At 42.3% G+C, this 21,008-nt stretch overlaps 1 protein-coding gene across 4 annotated transcripts in view; it reads right to left on the bottom strand.

The window, feature by feature from the left end:
* KANSL3 (KAT8 regulatory NSL complex subunit 3) overlaps window positions 1–21,008 on the bottom strand; it is a 2,067,031-nt gene that overhangs the window by 1,010,877 nt on the left and 1,035,146 nt on the right. For all 4 annotated transcript variants that reach the window (XM_044084373.1, XM_044084371.1, XM_044084372.1 and 1 more), the window contains exons 11-12: window positions 19,955–20,112; window positions 2,954–3,017 (exon numbers count right to left, since the gene is read on the bottom strand). In XM_044084373.1, the coding sequence (XP_043940308.1) occupies window positions 2,954–3,017; window positions 19,955–20,112 (222 nt within the window). The remainder of the gene's footprint in view (window positions 1–2,953; window positions 3,018–19,954; window positions 20,113–21,008) is intronic.

Raw genomic sequence — 21,008 nt, forward strand, 5'->3', positions numbered from 1 at the left:
CAAGTTTAGTTGCCTCCATAATGATATCACAGACCTCCCACCTGATTTTCAGTCTAAAACAACTAGTACAGCAACCCATCTGCCCAAACCTTAAAACCAACCTAATGATTCAAAATTGATAATCCTTCCCTAACCCCTGACATTACCACTCATCCATCAAACTTTAATGACTGTTGTCCAGTTAGCTTTCTTCTACCTTTTCCTTACCAGAAAATCCCACCAAAATTAATCCCTTTTCGATCAATATTACAGTCCAACTTCAAAAAACACAAAAAGATTCAACACCCTCAACTGGTCATTCATTCTAAATTCCACTGATGCTAATCTATTACCAAAATCAATTCCCAACACCCTCAAAACACTCCAGTACATTTTTTTTCTTAATATCTACGTTACACAAATCAAAACAGAATGACCAGATAACCAGCAAACTGAAAATCACTTTTAATACTCTGAGTCAAAGCTAACACACCTTGATACCAGACAAAACTTCACCTAGCTCAGAAATCTAGCAAAGCAAGCTATGCAGCAACACAGAAATCAATGTATGAAATCAAAACAAAATTCCATAAATAAAACCCCTAAACAGTTCTGGAAAGAAGTCAAAACAGGTTAGGAGGACTCCGTCCACCCAAAAGAATAATACAACTAAGTTCACTCTTTCTGACTTCCTCAATGAATTTAGCAACCTCCCGTCAGTTTTTAGCACCAGTACATCTCAATCCCATATTCTGAAACTCACTATCTACATTCCCTTATTCTATTTCAAACACATTAGAAGCAAAGAAATTGAATCACTACTTGAACTAGGTTGGTACTAGGCTATTGGCCCTAGGGCTTATACAAGCCTAGCCATAACAATTCCCTGGCTATTTCTTCCCACAGTATTTACTTCCCTGGACCCCTGTCTAGCAGGGCGACTGAAGTGATCCCCGGGATGAATTTCCTATCTCCCATCCAATCATCAAGGTTCCTTTTGAAGAGGGCCAAAAAGGTGCTCTGCTTGACATGTATGGTCAGTCTATTCCAGAGTCTGGGGAGTCTCTGGGTCAGGAACCTATCCCTCCAGCATGTTTTGTTCATTGTGACATTGTGATGACAAGGTTTAGATCCCTGGAACGTGTGTCTATGAGGGATTGGGATTTCAAGTGTAGCATGTCCAAAAGCTGTGAGTTTGACATGGCCTTGTATGTTAAGCAGAGATCGCCTCTGAGTAGACGATATGCGACAGAGTATAGGTGGAGTTTTTTATAGATGGTCAACATAGGGCACCTGCTTTAGGCCTGTGATTCTTTTAGTGAGGTATTTCTGCAGCCTTTCCAGTTGTTGCAGATGTCTTGAGAGGTACATACCAAATGGAGTGGTGTATTCTATAATGCGTCTAATGAGGGATGAGTACAGTAGGACAACGACCTACATTTTTCTGGATGAAAAGCCCTTTGTGATGAGGTATGCCACCTAGAAGAATTTCCTGACTATTGTGGCGATGTGGTTATCGTAGGTGAGACCACTGTCCACCTGTGTCCCTAAGTTTCTTATCACACTTTCCACGTTTAGTGTACTGCCACCTATGTGGTAATTCACGGGTACATGTTTTTTCCCAGAGGGGATAACTATACATTTCTTGGAATTGAGCTTGAGTCCATGGCTCTGGCACCAAGCATTTGTTTCTGTAAGGCCCTTTTGGAGAATATCCACATAATTTGGGGATTCAATAATGGCTCCCAGTTTGCAGTCATCTGCAAACTTTGTTAGCCAGAGTCCCTTAGCGTTGGCCTGTACTTCAGAGAAGTAGATGCCAAACAAGAGGGGTCCTCCAGGACTGAACCCTGAGGTACTCCACTTGTCTGGAGCTGGATTTTGAGTCAGCTACTTTTACAGTGTGGGTTCTGTCAGTAAGCCAGTTGGCAACCCATTGAGTGACGTAGGGATTAATGCCCAACTTAGTAAGTTTATCTATGATTCCAGAGTGGGGGATTGTGTTGAAGGCCTTGGCGAGGTCCAGATAGGCTGTGTGGACCACCTTACCCTTGCCCATGGCTCTGGAGACTGATTCGAAGAAGTCACTCAGGTTCAGGAGACAAGATCGGCCCTTCACGAACCCAAATTGCATGGGGTCCAGTGTTTGAAGGTTGCCAATGTCTTTGTTTATAAGTAACATGATAATACGTTCCATGGCTTTGCAGATCAGGCTCGTCAGATTGATGGGGCGGTAGTTCCCGGGATCCAAATTGAATCCCCCCTTGTGGAGTGGGATAACTGTAGCTGTGCGCCCACTCAGTGGGCATGAAGCCTGAGGTGAGGCTATGATTAAACATGACACTTAGGTGAAGTGCCAGTTCATTTTGTAGTTCATGTCGTACACAGCCTGGGATGTTGTCTGGTCCCATGGATGCTGTATACTTAGCTTTGTAGAGTGCGTTTTTTTACCTGTGTGGCCGTTATTACTGGAATTTGACAATATTTCAGTAATGAGATGGGCCCTTTAGGGGGTGAAGTTTGCACTGAATCGATCTGCCAGGATACTGGCAACATCCTTGGGATCAGTATATTTAATGTCATTCTGTTGCAGCTCAGAGCAGATCTAAGCATTGCCATTTAGATTCTTGACATAGCTATAGAATGCCTTGTGGTTGTCTTTGGAATCTTTGGCAGTTTTATTTTCATAACTAGCTTTGGAGGATTTTAGGAGGGATCTCAGCTTCTTACTGAGGCTGGTAAGGGAGTTTTTTGTATCCTGGGATTTTCCTCTTTTCTGTAACAGTTTCTTCCTTTTGTTGTAAAGTTTATGGCAAGGGACCACCAGATTGGCCTCCTTTTGTGGAGGAGAGCGTCTTGGTTCTATTGAGGATTCATGCATGAGTGGATGTGCTTCTTGACAAACACACTAGCTCAGACAGCCTACAGCCCTCCTTCATTTACCACGGTGTTAACAGTTAAAGGCAACTCTTACCTGAATGCATCTGTCCACCATACTCTGTGTCAGTCCTTCAGATTTCTTCTTGGCTTTACTAATCCTAAAATAAATAAAAAATGAGCACTAGTAAGAAATCAAAGTTTGACTTTTGGAAACAACTACAACAAATCAACAGATAATGATGATGTACACCAAATACTACCTATAATGTCTGTCCAATCAAGCAGCTTACTGCAAGTCATGGATGTGGTTAGTGACCTCTACCCCTAACTCCTCATCACCTGTACAACGGTTCAGCTCTTTGCTTTTCCACAAAACTGCAAATACACCAAGCACTATAGATGTTTTCAAGTCCGAACTAACAGCCTTAAATTATCAACACAGAAACAGAATCTGGTGCTGTTCTTGCATATAGGACCTGCTGCAGAGACAGACATGTACCCCAGAGGTTACTCCTTCTCTGAACAGGCGTCCCATTCATATGAAGCAGAATACCTCCCTAACGCAATTCAAGTGCAACATGGACAACTGTATGATTAACTGGAAATTCACTAATGGTTGGCACCTATGTCTCTAATGACACATACAGTCTAGCCTGCACATGTTTCAACTTCCAGGCTCCTAATTAAACTTATCAAGGGTACCAGAACTTGTCAGAGATTTGGGGTGCATATCTCAGCTTCAAAAGGCCTAGCTCAAACCTATGAACCTATAAATGAAAAGACAGGGGACTACAAATAAGCATGGTAAGGGTTCTTCATTTTTATCAGTAGCTAAGGGGCATGGAACTACAGATACCTTGAAGAAAGACTATCAATATAACAAACTCAATTGCAAACAAACTATAATACCTAGTATAATTAATAGTTCTGAATGATAAGCCAAAATACAACTCAATCAGTATACTGTGTAAGCTTTCGTATATAAAAAGAAATTCTGTATAAAATACATTTATAAACTAGACAAAGGATCAAGTACACAAAAGATGCAAACCTGATGCAGCTAAAAGATTCAAGCAGTCAGTGATAAAAAATTCATCCACCAAAAAGTCAAAATTAAGTCCACAGAATATTGATGGTATAAAGAAAAAGTACAGTTCTGTACACTTAACATAAAAGTAGATGTTCGAGTGTATCCACTGTCGCAGTCATCACATTTGGGTTATCTGCTTGCAGTAGCCCTCAGTCGGCCTGATTATCAAAGTCTTGGGTCCTGCGTTGGTTGCTGTCTCATCTTCCATGATGTCAGGTAGTCAGGGGTATAAAGCATGCAGCCGACACCATTACATCAGTTTTTCTTGCCCCAGATGTCAGGTGCCTCCATAATGGGAAGCAATTATATACACGGTTACACCTCCAACAAAAAAGCAAATACACCAAAAAGCTTTAAGCATAGTAAACAAGAATAGAGAGGTATAGTCAATAGAAGTCAGGGGTTTGGAAGGAGGGTAACCAGGACTGCAACAGTGAATACACTCGAACATCTACATTTATGGTAAGTGTACACAACTGTACTATGTTCTTCGTGTCTCACTGTTGCAGTCATCACATTTGGGTAGATTCCCAAAGCTAAGGATGGGAGGAGGTAATTAGATAGCATTAGGACCAGCTATAAGGCCCTGCAAGACTGCAGTGGCAAAGCCAGCACTAGATTTAGAAAAAATTGTCAAGTGGTAATGCTTGGTGAAGGTATGTACAGAACTTCAGGTAGCAGCTTCTAGGATGTCCCTGGTAGAGACACCTCTGAGAAAGGCTGTAGAGGTAGATGCAGCCCTGGATGAATGTGGTCTTATCCCCTGTGGGGTAGGTTTTCCATGGTGCTTACAGCAGAAATGAATGCAAAGGCCTATCCACTTAGAAATGGTTTGATTTGAAATGGCCTTCCCCTCTGCCCCTGCAGCAAATGCAACCAGCAGCTGTTCACATTTCCTGAGAGGTTTAGTCCTGTCCAAGTAAAATCTAAGTTGTCTGCGCACGTCTAACTAGTGCAGTATTCGTTCCCCTTTGTTCTGTGGATTAAAAAAGAAGGTTGGCAAATGAATGGACTGATTAAGGGCCACACTGGATACCACCTTGGGCATGAAGGAGGAACTGGTCCTGAGGGACACCCTGTCCACATGAAAGATGATGAAAGGCTCCACAGCCATGAGGGCCTGTAATTCAGACACCCTTCTTGCTGAAGTGTTGGCTACAAGGAAGGCTGTTTTCCAAGAAAGGAATTTCAACTCTGCATTTGCAGCTGGCTCAAAGAGAGGTAGAGTGAGCTTTTCCAATACAAAGTTAAGATCCCAGGCTGGAGTAGGTGCTCTCCTAAGTGGTCTTAAGTTTTTGGCCCCTCTGAGGAATTGCTTCAGCAGTGGATGAGAGAAGAGGGGTGGGTTCTGTATTGTAATGAGCTGAAATGGCTGAGGCATGAATTTTGATGGAGGAATAGGAAAGGCTCTTGTGATGCATCTCAGTTAAGTATTGAAGAATCTGAGGTAAATTGGGCGTTGCTGTGCCCATCCCCTGAGTTTGGCTCCAGAAACAGAATCTTTTCCATTTTTCAGCATCGGATTTTGTAATACTAGACCTCCTTGCCTCCAGAATGACATCCATCACTTGCTTACTGAGGGATGGTAATGGAGAGATCAGGTAATTAGCCAGTCTGCCAGGTTCAGGGTTTGAAGCTGTGGGTGCAGAATCTGGCCCTCCTGCTGGGATAGCAGAGCAGGGTTTGAGGCAGGTGCCATGGTGCCAGCAGTGACACACTGCGCAAGAGGAGGTACCAGTGTTGGCTTGGCCAGTCTGGTGCAATCAGTACTGTCCTTGGTTTGTCCTGTTTGATCTTTAGTAGTACCTTGGAGAGGAGCGGCAGAGGGGGAAAGGCATAAACTGATAGGTTTTTCCAAGCTTGTTTGTGGGGAGTCCTTGTGCAGAATTTGTCCAATTGGTAGTTTCACTAGCATCCCTAATGAATTTGGGATAGATGCAGTCAGAAAATGTTTAGTTGAATTAAGTGATCTAGACAATACAGATCAGTTGACTGTATGTTCCCTTTTAGATCTAAGTTTGAACAATAATGTTTTCTTATTTCAAGAAAGGATGTATAGGCAAACATGGGGGGTGGCCATGGGCACCCCCTGTGCTAATGCCTATGCTAATCTGGCTGTGTATATATGGGAGAAGACGTACATCTTTAGTGATTTGAGATTCAAGACTAATGTCATCTTATATAGACTTTTCGTCGATGACATCCTCCTTTTTTGGAATGGAGGCATTGAATCCCTAAATGAGTTTGCGGATTATATGAATTCGACCACTACCTTCTTAGAGTTTACACATGAGTATTCTTTTACTCAAGTTAATTATTTGGATGTCACCATTCATAAGAATACCTTGAATGAGATTACTACGTCTTTATATAAGAAACCATGTTGGAGGAATAGCATACTCCATTATGGAAGTATGCATCCCAGATATATCTTTCCCCAACGTGGTTAAGAATCAAATGTCAAGAATAAAGAAGCTTTGCAATATTGATAGTGAAAAGGAGTGGTTTTTGGATTTTCAGACTAAATGTTTTTTAGATAGGGGATATCCCTCCCAGTTGATGCTAGAATGTAGGGAGGATACCATTCTGAAGGATGAAAGACCTTCCAAGAATGGGATGTCAAATAGACATGTAACCTATGGTAATAGGCCTAGAGCTGGCAACAAAGTTCATTTTGACATCAAATATACAAATGATATTGAGTATATTAAGGATATCATCTCCAGAAACTGGAAATTACTTATTATGGACAATGAATTGTTGAAAATAGTTGGAAAGAAACCTAGTTTCAGATACAACAATTGTTATAATCTGAAAAGATTATTGTGCAGGGATAATATCCAAGTGAAAACTTTGGACATCAGAGCAAACTTTAGACAGGGAACCTATCCATGTAGGAAATGTTGCATTTGTAAACATATTTCAACTGAACAGAGTTTTGAACACACGGAGTTGGGTCTGTTGTTTAAACCCAACTTCTACGCAACATGTGACACAGCCAATGTTATTTACTTGGCTAATTGTGATAGCTGTGAGGCTTACTATGTGGGAATGACCACACGTAGACTCAAAGATCGAGTCTATAACCATGTCTACGACATAAGAAAAGCCAATGTTAGTAATGCCTTAGCCAAGCATTGTCAAATACATCAGACGCATAGTTTTAAATTTAGAGTACTACAAATACAATACCCGAATAGGAGGGAAGGTGACTCTGTAGGGTCTCTTGAGCTTAATGAGTTAAAGTGGATATTAACCCTTAGGGCTCACATAGAACCTGGACTAAATACAGCTGTCAGTATCAGGCCTGCACTTTTGTAACTTTTCTTAGCCACATTTCTCTCTATCTCCATTTTTATTTGGTATTTTATTTGGTATTTCCGTTTCCTTTCCTTTTACATCTTTTTTCTTTTTATCCCTTTATTTCCTTCCTTTTCCCTTCCCCCCAACCCCCCCCCTCCCTCTTTCCTTTCCATTTCTATCCTTATTCCCTTTCCTTCCCCCTTCTCTCCTTTTCCTTATTATTATTATTATTATTTTTATTTTATTTTATTTTATTTTATTTTTCCAGTGGCCTTAGAATACATATGTATTAATATCTATTTTGTTTCTAACTCTTTTCAGATGTTAGATCATGAACTAGGATGTTTTTTCACTGTTTTAAATGTACTTTATAAATAATATAGGAGGATAGTATATATATATAGGAATTGGGGTATTTTCTACCATGATAAAAAGATCCAAATATGGTTATCTTTGTCTTGTTTTTATGCTTTGCTTATATGCACATATTCACAGAATCTGTATCATTCTATAGTAAGAGGCACCTAGGTGTCAATGTTTTAATTCTGCCTTATATGGTTATGGCTTCCTGTTTAATTAATTCATTATAGTTAATTGTCTAATTTTATTGTTTAATTGCCTTACTAAGTGATCCTTTGCTGTATATAAGGATAGAAACTAATTCCTTTTACTTGTAACCTGATGAAGCGCACGTTATATGTGCGTGAAAGCGCTTGTTCTTTTATTAATTAAATAAGTTGTTTGATTTTACTTCGTGGTGGTTCCAGTGTTTTTCAACTACTCTAGTTCTGGGGAGAGGCAAACAGGTCTATCTCTGGGCTCCCCCATTTGTTTCTCAACATGCTGAATATCTTTGGCTCCAGTTTCCACTCGTGTGGGTCCATGAGATTTCTGCTTAGGTCATCTGCCAGTGTATTTAGCTTTCCTGGCAGGAATTGAGCCTGTAGGTGCAATTGGTAGCTCAAGGCTGTGTTCCACACAGCCATTGCTAGTCTGCAGAGAGGGTATGAGTGGGTTCCCCCCCTGCTTGTTTATGTACCAAATAACAGTGGTGCTGTCGGTCTTTACCAAAAATTGTCCTGGAAAAATGTGGTCCTTGAAGGATGTCAGAGCATTCCGTATAGCTAACATTTCTTTTTGATTGATATGCAGGTGCATTTGACTTGGGTTCCATATGCCCTGAATACACTGCCCTGCCAAGTGAGCCCCCCATGCATAGTCTGATGCGTCTGTTGTTAGGGTTTGGGCGGCAGAGGGTAGAGTGAATGGCAGTCCCTTGTTTTGGTGGCAGGCCTCTGCCCACCAAAGGAACTCTATCTGTAGACAAGGTATGATAGGAATCATTGATTCTAGACCCTGAGAATGTTGATACCAATGTAGTTTCCTCATCTGCAGTCTTGCATATGGAATTAGTAGAATGCAGGAGGCCATGAACCCCAGGGCTTGCAGTATTTTCCTTGCAGACAGCTGGGTCTTTGTGGCCAGTAGTTTGAAGTAGGCTGTCAAATGAACTTGTTTCTCTGGTGTGAGGTAAGCCATCTGGGAAGTTGTACTCAAGCTTGCTCCCAGGAATATAATTTGTTGGCAGGGTACAAGATGTGATTTCTTTTCATTTATAGTGTACCCCAGAGAAGTTAGCAATTTCTTTACAAATGCCAGATGATTTAATAGTATGTCCTGGCTTTCTGCCTGAATTAGACAATCATCCAGGTATGGGTATATTTGAATATTTCTTTGCCTGCAAAATGCAATGACTGGAACTAGGCACTTTGTGAATACCCTGGGTGCAGTAGATAAGCCAAAAGGCAGTGCAGAGAATCAACATAATTTTCTGCAATCCAGTAATATGCTGCTGATACCTTAACATATGAAACTGGCAGTTTAAAGCCCTAATGTCCAAAGTTGCAGAAGTGTATACCTTCTTACCCCATCTATCCAGCGCTCTGAAATCTCTATCAGAGGGGGTAAGATTTTTGGCAGTAGTAGCCTTAATGCCCTTGGGTCCCTGTGAAATGGTCTCTGGATCCACAGTGGGATTTTTAAAGAGGAACTTGTGAGAGTCAGGTACCCTGTAATACCTATCAGGTTTGCTGGGTGCAGGAGGTAAAGTGTCAGGGGCCAGGCTAGATTCCGAGAAGGCATCATCTACAATGTCCAGTACAGGAGGGATAGCTAAAGGCCTGTGTTGAGGCAGGAGTAAGAATTCCCTAAGCCTCTTTTTGGAGTCAGAGTAAACCTGGCTTTCCCAGCGGAAATGCTCCCTAAGAGTATGCAAGGTTTCACCAAAAGAGAAATCCTGTGGAGGGGAAGCAGAGGGAATGGAGTCCTCTGCATCAGAATCCTCAAAGGTAGATAAGGGTAAATCCTAGTCATCAGAGAAAACAGAAATTTCAGAATCCTGATCAGAAGGAAAATCAGTCCTAGGTTTCTTAGAGGGGGAAGGGTGGCTTCCCCTGATTAGAGTAATAAGGTCTTCAGCCATTCTTATCATTTGTTTTTTAGGCATAGGAGCTTGACCATGCGGTCTGGGCGTCGGTTTTCTAGGCACAGATCGAGTTTTAGGCCTTGAAGAAGAAGATGGCGTCGGTTTAATATGCAAGTCAGTAGGCCTGAATACACCCTCAGAAGCCGGTGCCTGCTCAGCGGCTCCGGACCCATCCAAGGTAGAGACATCCGCAGGTTCCACAGTTGAAGAAGCATCTCACGGCATACCGGACTCCGAATGGGTCTCAGTAGAGGCCTGCGAATCTGAAGTAGCAGGTATCAGGGGCTGCAAAAGCACCTCATTGAGTACCGGCGAACTGGCAACTAGCTTAGGAGAAGCGTCGTCGGCAGCTTTGGACCTATGTGATCTGTCTCTGTCTTTATCCTTGTGTTTTTTAGGAATGTCGGTAGTCGGGTGGCTTACCGAAGCCATTTCTGGATAACTGAATCAAGAACCAAAATATCTGGATGCGTAAATGAACCGACGACAAATAGTATGAGGTTTGAATAAGGCACAAAACCGACAGCGAGATACGTCATGGTCTGGGCTTAAGCAAGGAATGCAGTACAAATGAAAATCTTTATGAGGTATTTGCTTTCCACAAAAAATACAATTGTTAACTTTTACTGACATCGGTTTAGAGCAAGAAAAAGGATCCCCAACAGGGTACTTAGCTTAGTTGAAGACTTCAGATCTGAAACTCGAAAATGAAAATTTCAGGAGTCGGCCGACCGGCACTTGCGAAATGCTTCTGCTTCGGGCACCGCACGGCAAGAAAGACTGGGGTAATGGCATCGGCTGCATGCTTTATACCCCTGACTACCTGACATCATGGAACATGAGACAGCAACCAACGCAGGACCCAAGACTTTGATAACCAGGCCGACTGAGGGCTACTGCAAGCAGATAACCCAAATGTGATGACTGCAACAGTGAAACACGAAGAACATCTTAATGTTTTCAAAGACATGAAAGACAGGATTAGATCAAAAGTACACTGTATAAGTAAACTTACCCTAACCGTAGATGTTCTGATGATTACTGCTGCAGTAGCCTAAGCTATATGGGTTATATCCTGCTAAGGATATAACAGCCAGCCGGCATCCAAAGCTTCAGGGCACATTTAACACACCCAAACCAAACCTTCAGAGCGGTTAAGCCTTGAAAAGACATTACTAGGAACAGCAAAAAATTGATGTCCACACTTTGGCATAAAAACACACCATAAAACAAAAGGGATGGAGGGAAAGAACAGCTACTGCTGCAGTGATCGTTCAAACATCTACTGTTATAGTAAGTTTACTTACAGAACTGTACTATATTCATCATATTGATCACTGCTGCAGTAGCCTAATCTATATGGGTAGATTACTATAATTTAGAACTCCTGGAAGATGGAAGTGGAATGGTCCAGGAACCCCTGGAGAGTGGTCCTAGCAATGCCGATCTAGATCTGGATAAGGAATCTAGCTTGTAATGCTTTGTAAAAGGATGTACAGACAACCAAGTTGTTGCTTCTAAAATACATCTAGCGTCTAACCTTTCCAAAAAGACAAACGAAACCAAGGCCCTGGGACAGTGTTCCTTAACCGTATCTGGAGATTTTGCTGTGGTGGGAATATCAAAAGATAATAGCTGAGACGACCATTTAGAAACAGTTTAGTTTAACACTGGCTGTCTGTTTTTCTTAGCTTCACAAGAAATAAAAAATTAATCAGAAGTTCTGAAAGATTTTGTTCTACAAGATAGTACCAGAGTTGTATGTGGACATCCGTGGTATGAAGTACCTTTTCTCCATCAGTTTTGAGTTCAAGGAAGAACAGGGAGATGGATAGTTTGGCTTAAACTAAACTCAGATACCGCATTAGGCATAAAAGAAGGATTAGATCTCAAAGAAATCCTCTCTCTGTGGAAAATGAGATAAGGCTGACCCACCATAAGAGCGTGGACTCAGACACTCTGTCAGAGCAATCACTAAACTGTTTCCCACATTAAGAACCTCAAGTCAGCCAGATAAGCTGGTTCAAATGGAGCAAGTATTAGCTTCTGTAACACAAAATTAAGATCTCAAGGAGGATGTACTCGTTTTCATGAAAGTATCTATTTAGTATCTCTTTCAAAAACATTATGACATGAAAATGCAGTGAAAGAGGGAGATCCATGGGCAGACATGATGAAACAGCCAACAAATAAACCTTAACAGAGGGGTAAGACAAGCCACAGGAAGGTAACTCACACAAAAATTGCAAAATCAGAGAAAGTACAGTTATGTAAAATCTTACCATAATACTAGAAGTTCTCCTCTTCACTGTTGCAGTATTCTTTACATAAGGGATCTCCTGCCAAGGGTAGCCCAACTTCCGGCCAGTATACCAAAGCCTTTGGAATTTATAGACATAGCAAGTCACACATATGCATCCTGTGCAAGGTGTACAGCATAAAGGTGACGTACGGACGTACATACAGTGGATATAAAAAGTTTACACACTCCTGTTAAAATGCCAGATTTTTGTGATATAAAAAAAATGAGACCACAATAAATCATTTCAAAACTTTTCCCACCTTTAATGTGTCCTATAGCCTGTACAATTCAATTGAAAAACAAGCAAATCTGTTAGGGGAAAAAATATAAAAAATAAAACACGTACAATACACTGGTTGCATAAGTGTGCATACCCTTAAACTAATACTTTGTTGTGTGTGCACACCCTTAAACTAATACTTTGTTGAAGCATCTTTTGATTTTTACTGTGGGAGAGTACCACAGCTTAAGAAGGATGAAGGGTGGAAGAAGAGGTAGCGGATTCCAGAAAACCTTGCAGGATTGCCCTTGCAAATCCTGCTCTGGATCTGGAGATATGGTCCAGGTTGTAATGCTTGGTAAAGGTATGTAATGAGGACCAGGTCGCTGCCTCAAGGATGGTAATTGCGTCCAGGCCCTGGAAGAGGCTATTCTATGTCCTTCTAGTCTCATGTTGCAGTATTCTTACTGCTCTTGTAGAGTCTGCACTGACCCACTGGTGTAAGTGTTTTCCATGGTAGGAACAGCAGATGCAGATAGTTTTGCTAATCCAGCAGGAGATAGCTTATTTGGAGACTATCTTGCCAACGGCCCTGGGATGGAAGAGCACAAACAATTGATTAGACATTCTAATGGTCTTAGTTTTGTCCAAGAAGAACCTTAGCTGCCTGTGGACATCAAGGGAGGGCAATATTACCTCACTGTCATTTTTAGGAGATGGAAAGAAGGTGGGTAAGTGGATAGACTGACTTAGGGACAGTTCGTTGACCACTTTGGGCATGAAGGAGGGGTTGGTGCGCTGGGTCACCCTATCTTTGTGGAGGATGGTGAACAGAGGGGATGCCATGAGTGCCTGTAACTCTGAGACTCTTCTGGCAGAGGAGAGGGCTACCAGTAAGACTGTTTCCATGTGCACATCTGCAGGGATGCAGAGCTGGCTGGCTCAAAAGGAGCAAGTGTAAGCTTTTCTAGGACACAGTTTAGGTCCCAATGAGGTGGGATAGGTGTCCTTGGTGGTCTAATGTGTAAGACCCCTTTTAAATACAATTTAACATCCAACTTGGGGAGTAGAGGAGGGTCCAAGGGTAAGCAGGCAGAGATGGCAGAAAGGTGCACTTTCACTGAAGAGTATGAAAGGTCAGATTTTATAAGCTCACACACACACAGGTTAAGACTAGAGAACATCTGCTTGAAAGGGGTCCCTATGTCTTTGGAGACACTATTTGGAGAACCTTTCTCATTTGGAAATGTAGGATCTTCTTGTGTTGGGTTTCCTGGCCTCCTGCAGGATATATAGCATGTCCTAAGCGTAGCGGTGTCTAAAGGAGACTAAAAATGTATCACCCACAGTGTTAGGGAAAGCATCTCCAGGTGTGGATGAATGAGAGTTCCTTTCTGTTGTGTAAGCAGATCCACCTTGTGGGGCAACTTGTGGTGATTGCCCTTGGCGAGGAATAGAAGAAGGGGGAACCAATGCTGCCTTGGCCAATCGGGAGTCACCAACAAGATTTTTGTCATGTGCCTCCTGATATTCAGGAGGACTTTCTGAATGAGAGGGAAGGGAGGGATGGCATACAGAAACAGTCCCTTCCATGAGATGGTGAAGGTGTCCACTCTCCTAGTGGGGAGGGATCCTTGGTACAAAAGGTTTTCAATAGTCTGTTCTGGGGGAAAGCAAATAAATCTATTTGTGGTGTGCCCCATTGGTGGTCAATGTCTAGGAATACTTCTCTGTGCAACATCCGCTCATGATGCAGAGAGAAAGATCTGTTGAGGGCATCTGCTTGGTGGTTGTCCTGGGATGGGATATAGACTGCCTGTAGAGATATGCTGTTCCGAGAGGCTCATTTACAAACTTGCACTGCTAGCCTGCAGAGTAGGCAAGACCTGGTCCTCCCTTGTTTGTTGATGTACCACATAACAGTGGTGTTGTCCATGAAGATTTTTAAAGGGCCTGGTTGCAAGAGAGGGAGAAAGGCCTGCAGGGCTAGCTGAAATGCAATTATCTCCCTTATGTTGATGTGTTTTTTCAGGCGGGGTGGCTTGCACTTCGAGTCCATTCATTGTATTTCCCCAGCCCAGATCTGAAGCATCTGTGTGCATGTGTTGAGTTGGTGTGGTGGGTTGGAGGGGGAGTCCTGGGTTCAGTTGTATCTGTTGAATCCACCACTTCAATTCTGTTTTTAAGCAAGGCTGGAAGGGTATATGGATGTCTAGAGGGTGGCTGTGTTGGGACCACACATTCTTTAGATACCACTGTAACTTTCTCATGTGCATCCTGGCTAGTGGCAGCATAGGTACTGTGGCTACCATAAGGCCCAGTAGGCACATGAAATGCCTGGCTGACAAGTGGTTGACATGCAGGAGGTCCTGGAAGTGGTTGATCAGAGAAATTACCTTGTCCTGAGGAAGAAAAGCCTTCATCAGGTCTGTCCGTATCCTGCATCCCAGGAAAGTTTTATCCTCTGCTGGGGAGAGGGATGACTTGGTGATGTTGAGTATGAATCCCAACCCCCTGGAGCAGAGACATGGAGAACAACAGATGTTTTTTGGGGATGTCTTCCCCTTCTGCAAAAATGAGAATGTCGTCCAATAGGGGTAAATCTGAATGACCGTGGTTCTGCAGTAGGCTATGGCAGGAGCTAAGCACTTGGTGCTGTGCATAAACCAAAGGGCAAGGCAGTAAATTGAAAGCATGGACAGGGTCCATTAAAACATAGGTACGTCCTGTGGTTTGGATGTATGGGAATATGGAGGTAAGCCTCCTTCAAGTCCAAAGTGGTCATGAAAGCCTTGGGTGGCAATAGTGGAAGCTGGTTTTGGAGTGATAGCATTCTGAAGGTGAGGACTTTCAGAAAGAGATTTAAGAAGGATAAATCCAGGATTGGCCTCCAAGGTCTGTCTTTTTTTGGTACCAGGAACAACCTGGAGTAGAAACCTTTTCCTTCTTGACTTGGTGGAACCGGTTCTATGGTTCCCTGTGTAACACGATCCTGGATAACATGAGGGATGAGGTGAAGCTGGGGCAGACAGTGAGAGAGGTGGGATAAGAGGTGGAGGTGATCTAAGCAGTCACACATTGTAGTTATTATTTCTGTCCTGAAAGAGCTGTCTGTGGGTGGGCTGAGAAGGGCCTGTCCTGGAAGAGGATTAGCTCCTTGTCCCTTTCCTATGTCTGGAAGTTGAAAGAGTGGTAGTGGGGGCTCTCCAGACATAGGTAGTTTTTGCAGGGTAATTCCTCTAATATTTTGGCATTGGGGAGACAAGCAGGTGTTTGATATCCTGGAGTTCCTTGCTCTTCTCCTGTAGGTTCTTAAACAGTTCTGTAGACTGTTTCCCAAACAGAAGGTTATGGTCTAGTTGGGCATCCAGAATTTTGGATTTAAAGTCTTCAGACAGTAGCTGGAGCCTAAGCCATGAGTATCTGCGAAGCACAGATGCAGATGCAGCAGATCTAGCAGAGGTCTCTACTGCATCATAACTGCATCTAATCGAGTGCCTAGCAACTTGAGATGTCAGGGACAGTTTAGATGCTATATCTGTCTTATTAGGAGAATCAGGCAAGGAGGTCAGTAGGGTTGTAGCCTGGGATACCAAATCCAGAGCATATTTTAACATATGGGTTTGGTAATTAATAGCCCTAAAAGATAGGGTGGAAGAAGTGTATATCTTCTTGCCCAGCCTGTCCATTACCTTGCTATCCTTGTCCGAAGGTAAAAGTGACGAGGAAAGAATAAGTCTAGAATGCTTGTCTGGTGCTACAGCTATCACTGTGGGATCTGCCAAGGGGGCCTTCAGTAGAAATCTGAGGTCATCATGGACCTTGCAGAAATTATCAGGTCTCTTGGGAGTAGGTGGTTGAGAGTCAGGGTTTTTAGACACTGATGCAAATGCATCTAAGTATGCAGGAATCACCAGGTGGGATGGCCAATGGAGAGGATGATTCAACCTGCAGCAGCTCAAAATACCTTTTTTGAGTTTCTGTCATCAGGGTAATATTCCATTTAAAATATTCCCTCATTTTTGTTATAGTCTCTCCAAATGTAATGCCCTCTGGAGGGGAGTCTCCCTCTATGGAATCCTCATCAGGGGAGCAGTATTCCAAGGGGGAGACTATTTGGGATGCAGACTCATCACAGGAAGAGGATAAAGCTTCTTCTTCCTGAGTAAAGGAAGGAATGACAGAAGTAGCTGTGGCAGGTCTTGGACTAAGTACAGGTATAGTGGGAAGGCCAGAGGGCCATGAAGGCCTGCATCAAGGACTGAGTGAAGGATTGCCAGTCTGGTTGTGCCTTTGAGGAAGCAGACAAATGTTTTGTCTTTTGTCTCTTTTTTTTAACGGAGATGCTTTAGGAGAAGCTGTGGGCCTAGCTTCAGGGGTGTGCCCTAAGGTGGAAGGACTGGAGTCCTGGGTCAAAGAGAGTCGTCCAATGGAGCCTGGTTCCCCCTTGACTTCGGTAGTAACCGACATCGGAATATCCTCAGTGGATGTGCCAGCCAGTACTTCTGAAGTGGCTTCCTGGAAGGGTGACGCCAAAGTCACCAGCTCTAGCGATGTCCCTCAACCCCTATAATGGCGGTTGGTGGGCTGTCCAACGATGGAAGGGCAGAGGTGGTAGGCCTTGAAACTTTGGCCTTTTTTCTTGGCATTTCCACCTAGGTGGCTTACTCCGGATCCATTCTTAATGCTAGCTTTTTTAATCTCTGATTCGATAAATACAAATTGAGAGCAGCCAGATGGCTTCTGAGCATTTTGGGGACAAAAGACTGGCAGATAGCGCAGGAGGTATGATTGTGTTGCCGGCCTAAACAGAATACACAATGGTCATGAGAGTCTTTATGTGGGATTTGACGTCTGCATTCGCATTTTCCTTTCTTAGCGGACATCGGCTAAGAACCGACTAAGAAACCAAGCTCAAGCAAAAAAATTAGAAAGAATTCCCCAACGGGGTACTTAGCTTTATACGTCTTAAAGAAGAGGTGCAAAGCGTTCGAGCCAACATTCAACTGTGGCAGAAATGTTCTGAGGTCTGTTTGTGCAGATGTCACATTTAAGGCCCCTGGGTTTATGGCCCTATGTGTGACGTCCCACGCACTAGCAGCAACCAGGCTTAAGCTTTTGTATAGGAGCCGAGGTTCGGGTCATCTGAGGCACAGGATCCCACAGTAAGAATACTGCAACATGAGAATAGAAGGACATTTCCATTTTCTTTCGCCACACATAGCCAAACAGGAAGGGTCAAAAGCCTGCAGTAAACCCTGAAATACTCCCAACAAATTGCTCTTGTCCAGAGTAAATTTGACAGGAGAAGATATATGTTTTAAGTTTTTTTCTTCTTTTTTTGACAGAAATAAATTTAAATCAGCAGCTGCCGAGGACATGTCTAACCCCCATTCCATGGTAACTGCAGGGACTACATCAGCGGAACCCAAGGAAAAAGATAAATGGTCCAAGAAACCAATTTCACAACAAAGTCACCCCACCTCTGTATATGAGGCATTTTACCAGCCTACTGAGGTGGCAAAGGCCGTTTAATAATCCTTTTTTTTTTTTTGAGTGTGAATGGAAGAAAGTAAAACTGAGGAACTGGTAGGTTTTTCTATGGTTAAGACAAAGAAGGTGACCAAATCCTGGGAAGCCTTGCAGCACTGGTCGATAAAATGTTAAGTAGTAAAAAGTAACATTTTCCTCATTAAAATACAATAAAAAGCAGTTAAAATAACTATCCCAACATCGAAAAGTAAAATATTACAACTGTTTAAAGTTAGTTTTAATAGCTTTTTTAAAACAAAACAAAAGTAAAAAGGTAAAACTCCTTTTTAAAAGTGTACAAAACAATCAGGTGACAGTCATCAAGAATACTTTCTCCTAGCTAGAACTAACAAATTTTACAGGAAAATAATGTTTTCTGTCATAAAAAGTAAGATGAAAGCTTTATCCCCAAATGAAACAATGTTAGCCAACCACTGATCTTTGAAAGTCCAGGGAAGACAGTCATCTTCAGCAACAGGAAAGTTCTGAAGGGTTTGGCAACCAAACTTGACTTTTACTTTTATTGAACTCAGTTTCAGCTGACTAATGATTTGGGCACATGGAAGGAAGCCTGAAAGTTTTGGAAGCTGCCTGGCTGGCTGTTGCATTCTGCGTGGATACAACCAATATATAGTTACGGCTACTGCATTAGTGATCAAACGAAGAACATCCCTTAATAATGCGGACTACCTCTGCCTTTCCAGAGATGGGTAAGCACAGGTGTTCCCCCTACCACAAGGGTCTTCTATCAAAATGCTGCTGGTACTTGGGCTGTTGAGATTTAAAAAAAAAGGCTCTTGGATCCCTTTTGGTTTATTTGCAAAGACTACTGCACAGCTGAGAACCTGAATCCAACAGCTGTATGTCATTGTGTCCTCCTGCTCACATTGCTCCGCTTGTCCTTAACTGTCTGCCCAAACAGAGAAGTGTCAGAGCAAGCAGTAATGAATGCCACCTTAAAGTACTCTGCAAATCTAGAGAGTAGAGGTCAGGCTTGATGACGCATTGCGATTCCTCGATCCCTGATCAAGCTGTTCCCTCTGCTGCATTGTGTAATGGGAAGGAAGAACCACTGAAGACCTCTATCACCTGCCCCACAGAATTCAACTGGGCTGCTAAGAAGGACCTAGAGAGAAGGGTTTTATGACCAAAATATGACCAATGACCTGCAAGTGCACAGTGTAAGCAATTACTTCACCAATCAAACAAGGGATGGGTGTTGCCTGGGAAATGGGATGTACAACTCTTCCCCAAAGCACTCCCAGGTCCTGAAGAGTCTTCAGACGTGAAAGGCAAGAATGAGAATGAGCTCACTTGTCAAAAATGAGCTTGCAGCATGTGGGGATCACAGGAGCTATTTCAGAAGCAGAATTATCTGCAAGAGGATATGAATGATGCCTATGATCTGTTTTACTTTCCTCCTGACACTGCTCTGGCAGAGATAATAGAGGTTACTCTTAGGACCCTCCTGCCAATTCCTACACAAGAAGTTTCAATCACTGCCATCCTTGTAGTGTGGTAACTCAGGATTTGTTGTCTTTTTTGACTGCAGATGGCAGAAATGAATCAGAGTACTTAAGGTAATGCTGAAGTTCATACAGCATTCTACTAATTCTTAGTTTGTCATCTGGCTGCCACACAATTACTTAAATTTTACTGCTTTAGACTTCAAGGAGGGAAACTCTCTCATGACATAAATTATCAGAAATGCAGGTGTTGGAAAAGAACTTGAAGGAAGACTGATGGGTTCACGGAGAAAGCCTATCTTCTAGTATGACACAATGATATATACACTTCTAAGTATGGGAGTTTCCAAGAAAAATGAAATGTGAATTGATAAGAGGATGAATCTGACTGCAGACCTATCAAAGAATTGCTTATTATGATAGATTTGCTCAATACATCTACATATTTCACCTGAATGACTACAACTGGTGCAAACAATCTCTAGTTAGCCATGCATGAAATATTATTAGAACCAAAGATTTTGGTATTTGTTATCACAGCAGATAAGTTACGTCATTCTCTTACAATGAAAATTTGCAATAATGAATGTTAACTAAAATTCATATCCACATTTACAATAAACTCTTTACAACTAGTCTTCCTGGTAAATTACCCCAAATGTTTCATAACAAGAAAATGAAAGTGAATGTACTATACCGAAGGTTATCATCAGCTCCTCCTACAACCACCATGCTGTTATCTGCTCGGATTTTCTCACGGAAATCTTCCATTGACTCCACATTGCACTGTACTGCATTCTGACCAATAACAAACAAGGCAGGGGTCTTCATATCTAACAATGGATCATCAACATCCTTGAACCAAAAAAGGAGACACGAGGAAATGAAAATTGTTCAGTGAAAGAAAGGAGAAACAACCTGTGAAAAAAAACATCTTAAGACACATGCTCACAATACCAAAATGAATGGTCTGCAAGGAAACTTGTAATGGGTAAAGAACTATGTATGAATACTAAACATACAAACAGATTTGAAGCATGGTCACCATAACAGTAACCTTAACTATGGGGTGTTGCCCCCTTACCTGTGTCTTCGTACAGGTCAGAGCTGATCTCTACTGTACTCTCCATGAAGGCTTTACCTAGTCCTGTGACAATCTTCCACAGAACCATTGTATGTGTGCAATGGATTTAGTCAATTTTACTAGGATCCTTATTCTCTTCCTAAAGCTTCTTTCGCCTCCATAGAGAAATGCATCTGTAGTAAGACCCTATCTTTAAGAAAAAAAAAAAATCAAAACACAATAACTATGGGGACTTCCAAGATAGTTGCACACCGAGTAGCAGCTTAATTTCACTCTCCCATTGTGAAAACAGATACTCAGAAACGAGAGACAGTGAATTTGTCTTTCTGGATAAAATTTTAGTTACTAGACAATAAATGCACTGGCTGCATGCCAGCAATGAAAAAATTAAGAGAACCTGAATTTCAGAATCCCGGTAGTCGACCGAACATGCGGTGCCAGAAGCAGTTCGCAAGTGCCATTCATCCGACTCCTGCAATTTTCGTTTTCGAGATTCAGAACCGAAGTCTTCAACTAAAGCTAAGTACCCCATTGGGGAAATTTTTTCTTGCTCCTTACCGATGTCAGTAAAAGTTAATAATTGCATTACTTGTGGAAAGCAAATACCTCATAAAGATTTTCATTCATACTGTATTCCTTGCCTAGGCCCTGACCACAACGTACCGTG

The sequence above is a fragment of the Protopterus annectens genome, chromosome 9.part0, assembly GCF_019279795.1.
Source record: "Protopterus annectens isolate FY-2018-M chromosome 9.part0, PAN1.0, whole genome shotgun sequence".
Classification (NCBI taxonomy): Eukaryota; Metazoa; Chordata; order Ceratodontiformes; family Protopteridae; genus Protopterus; species Protopterus annectens.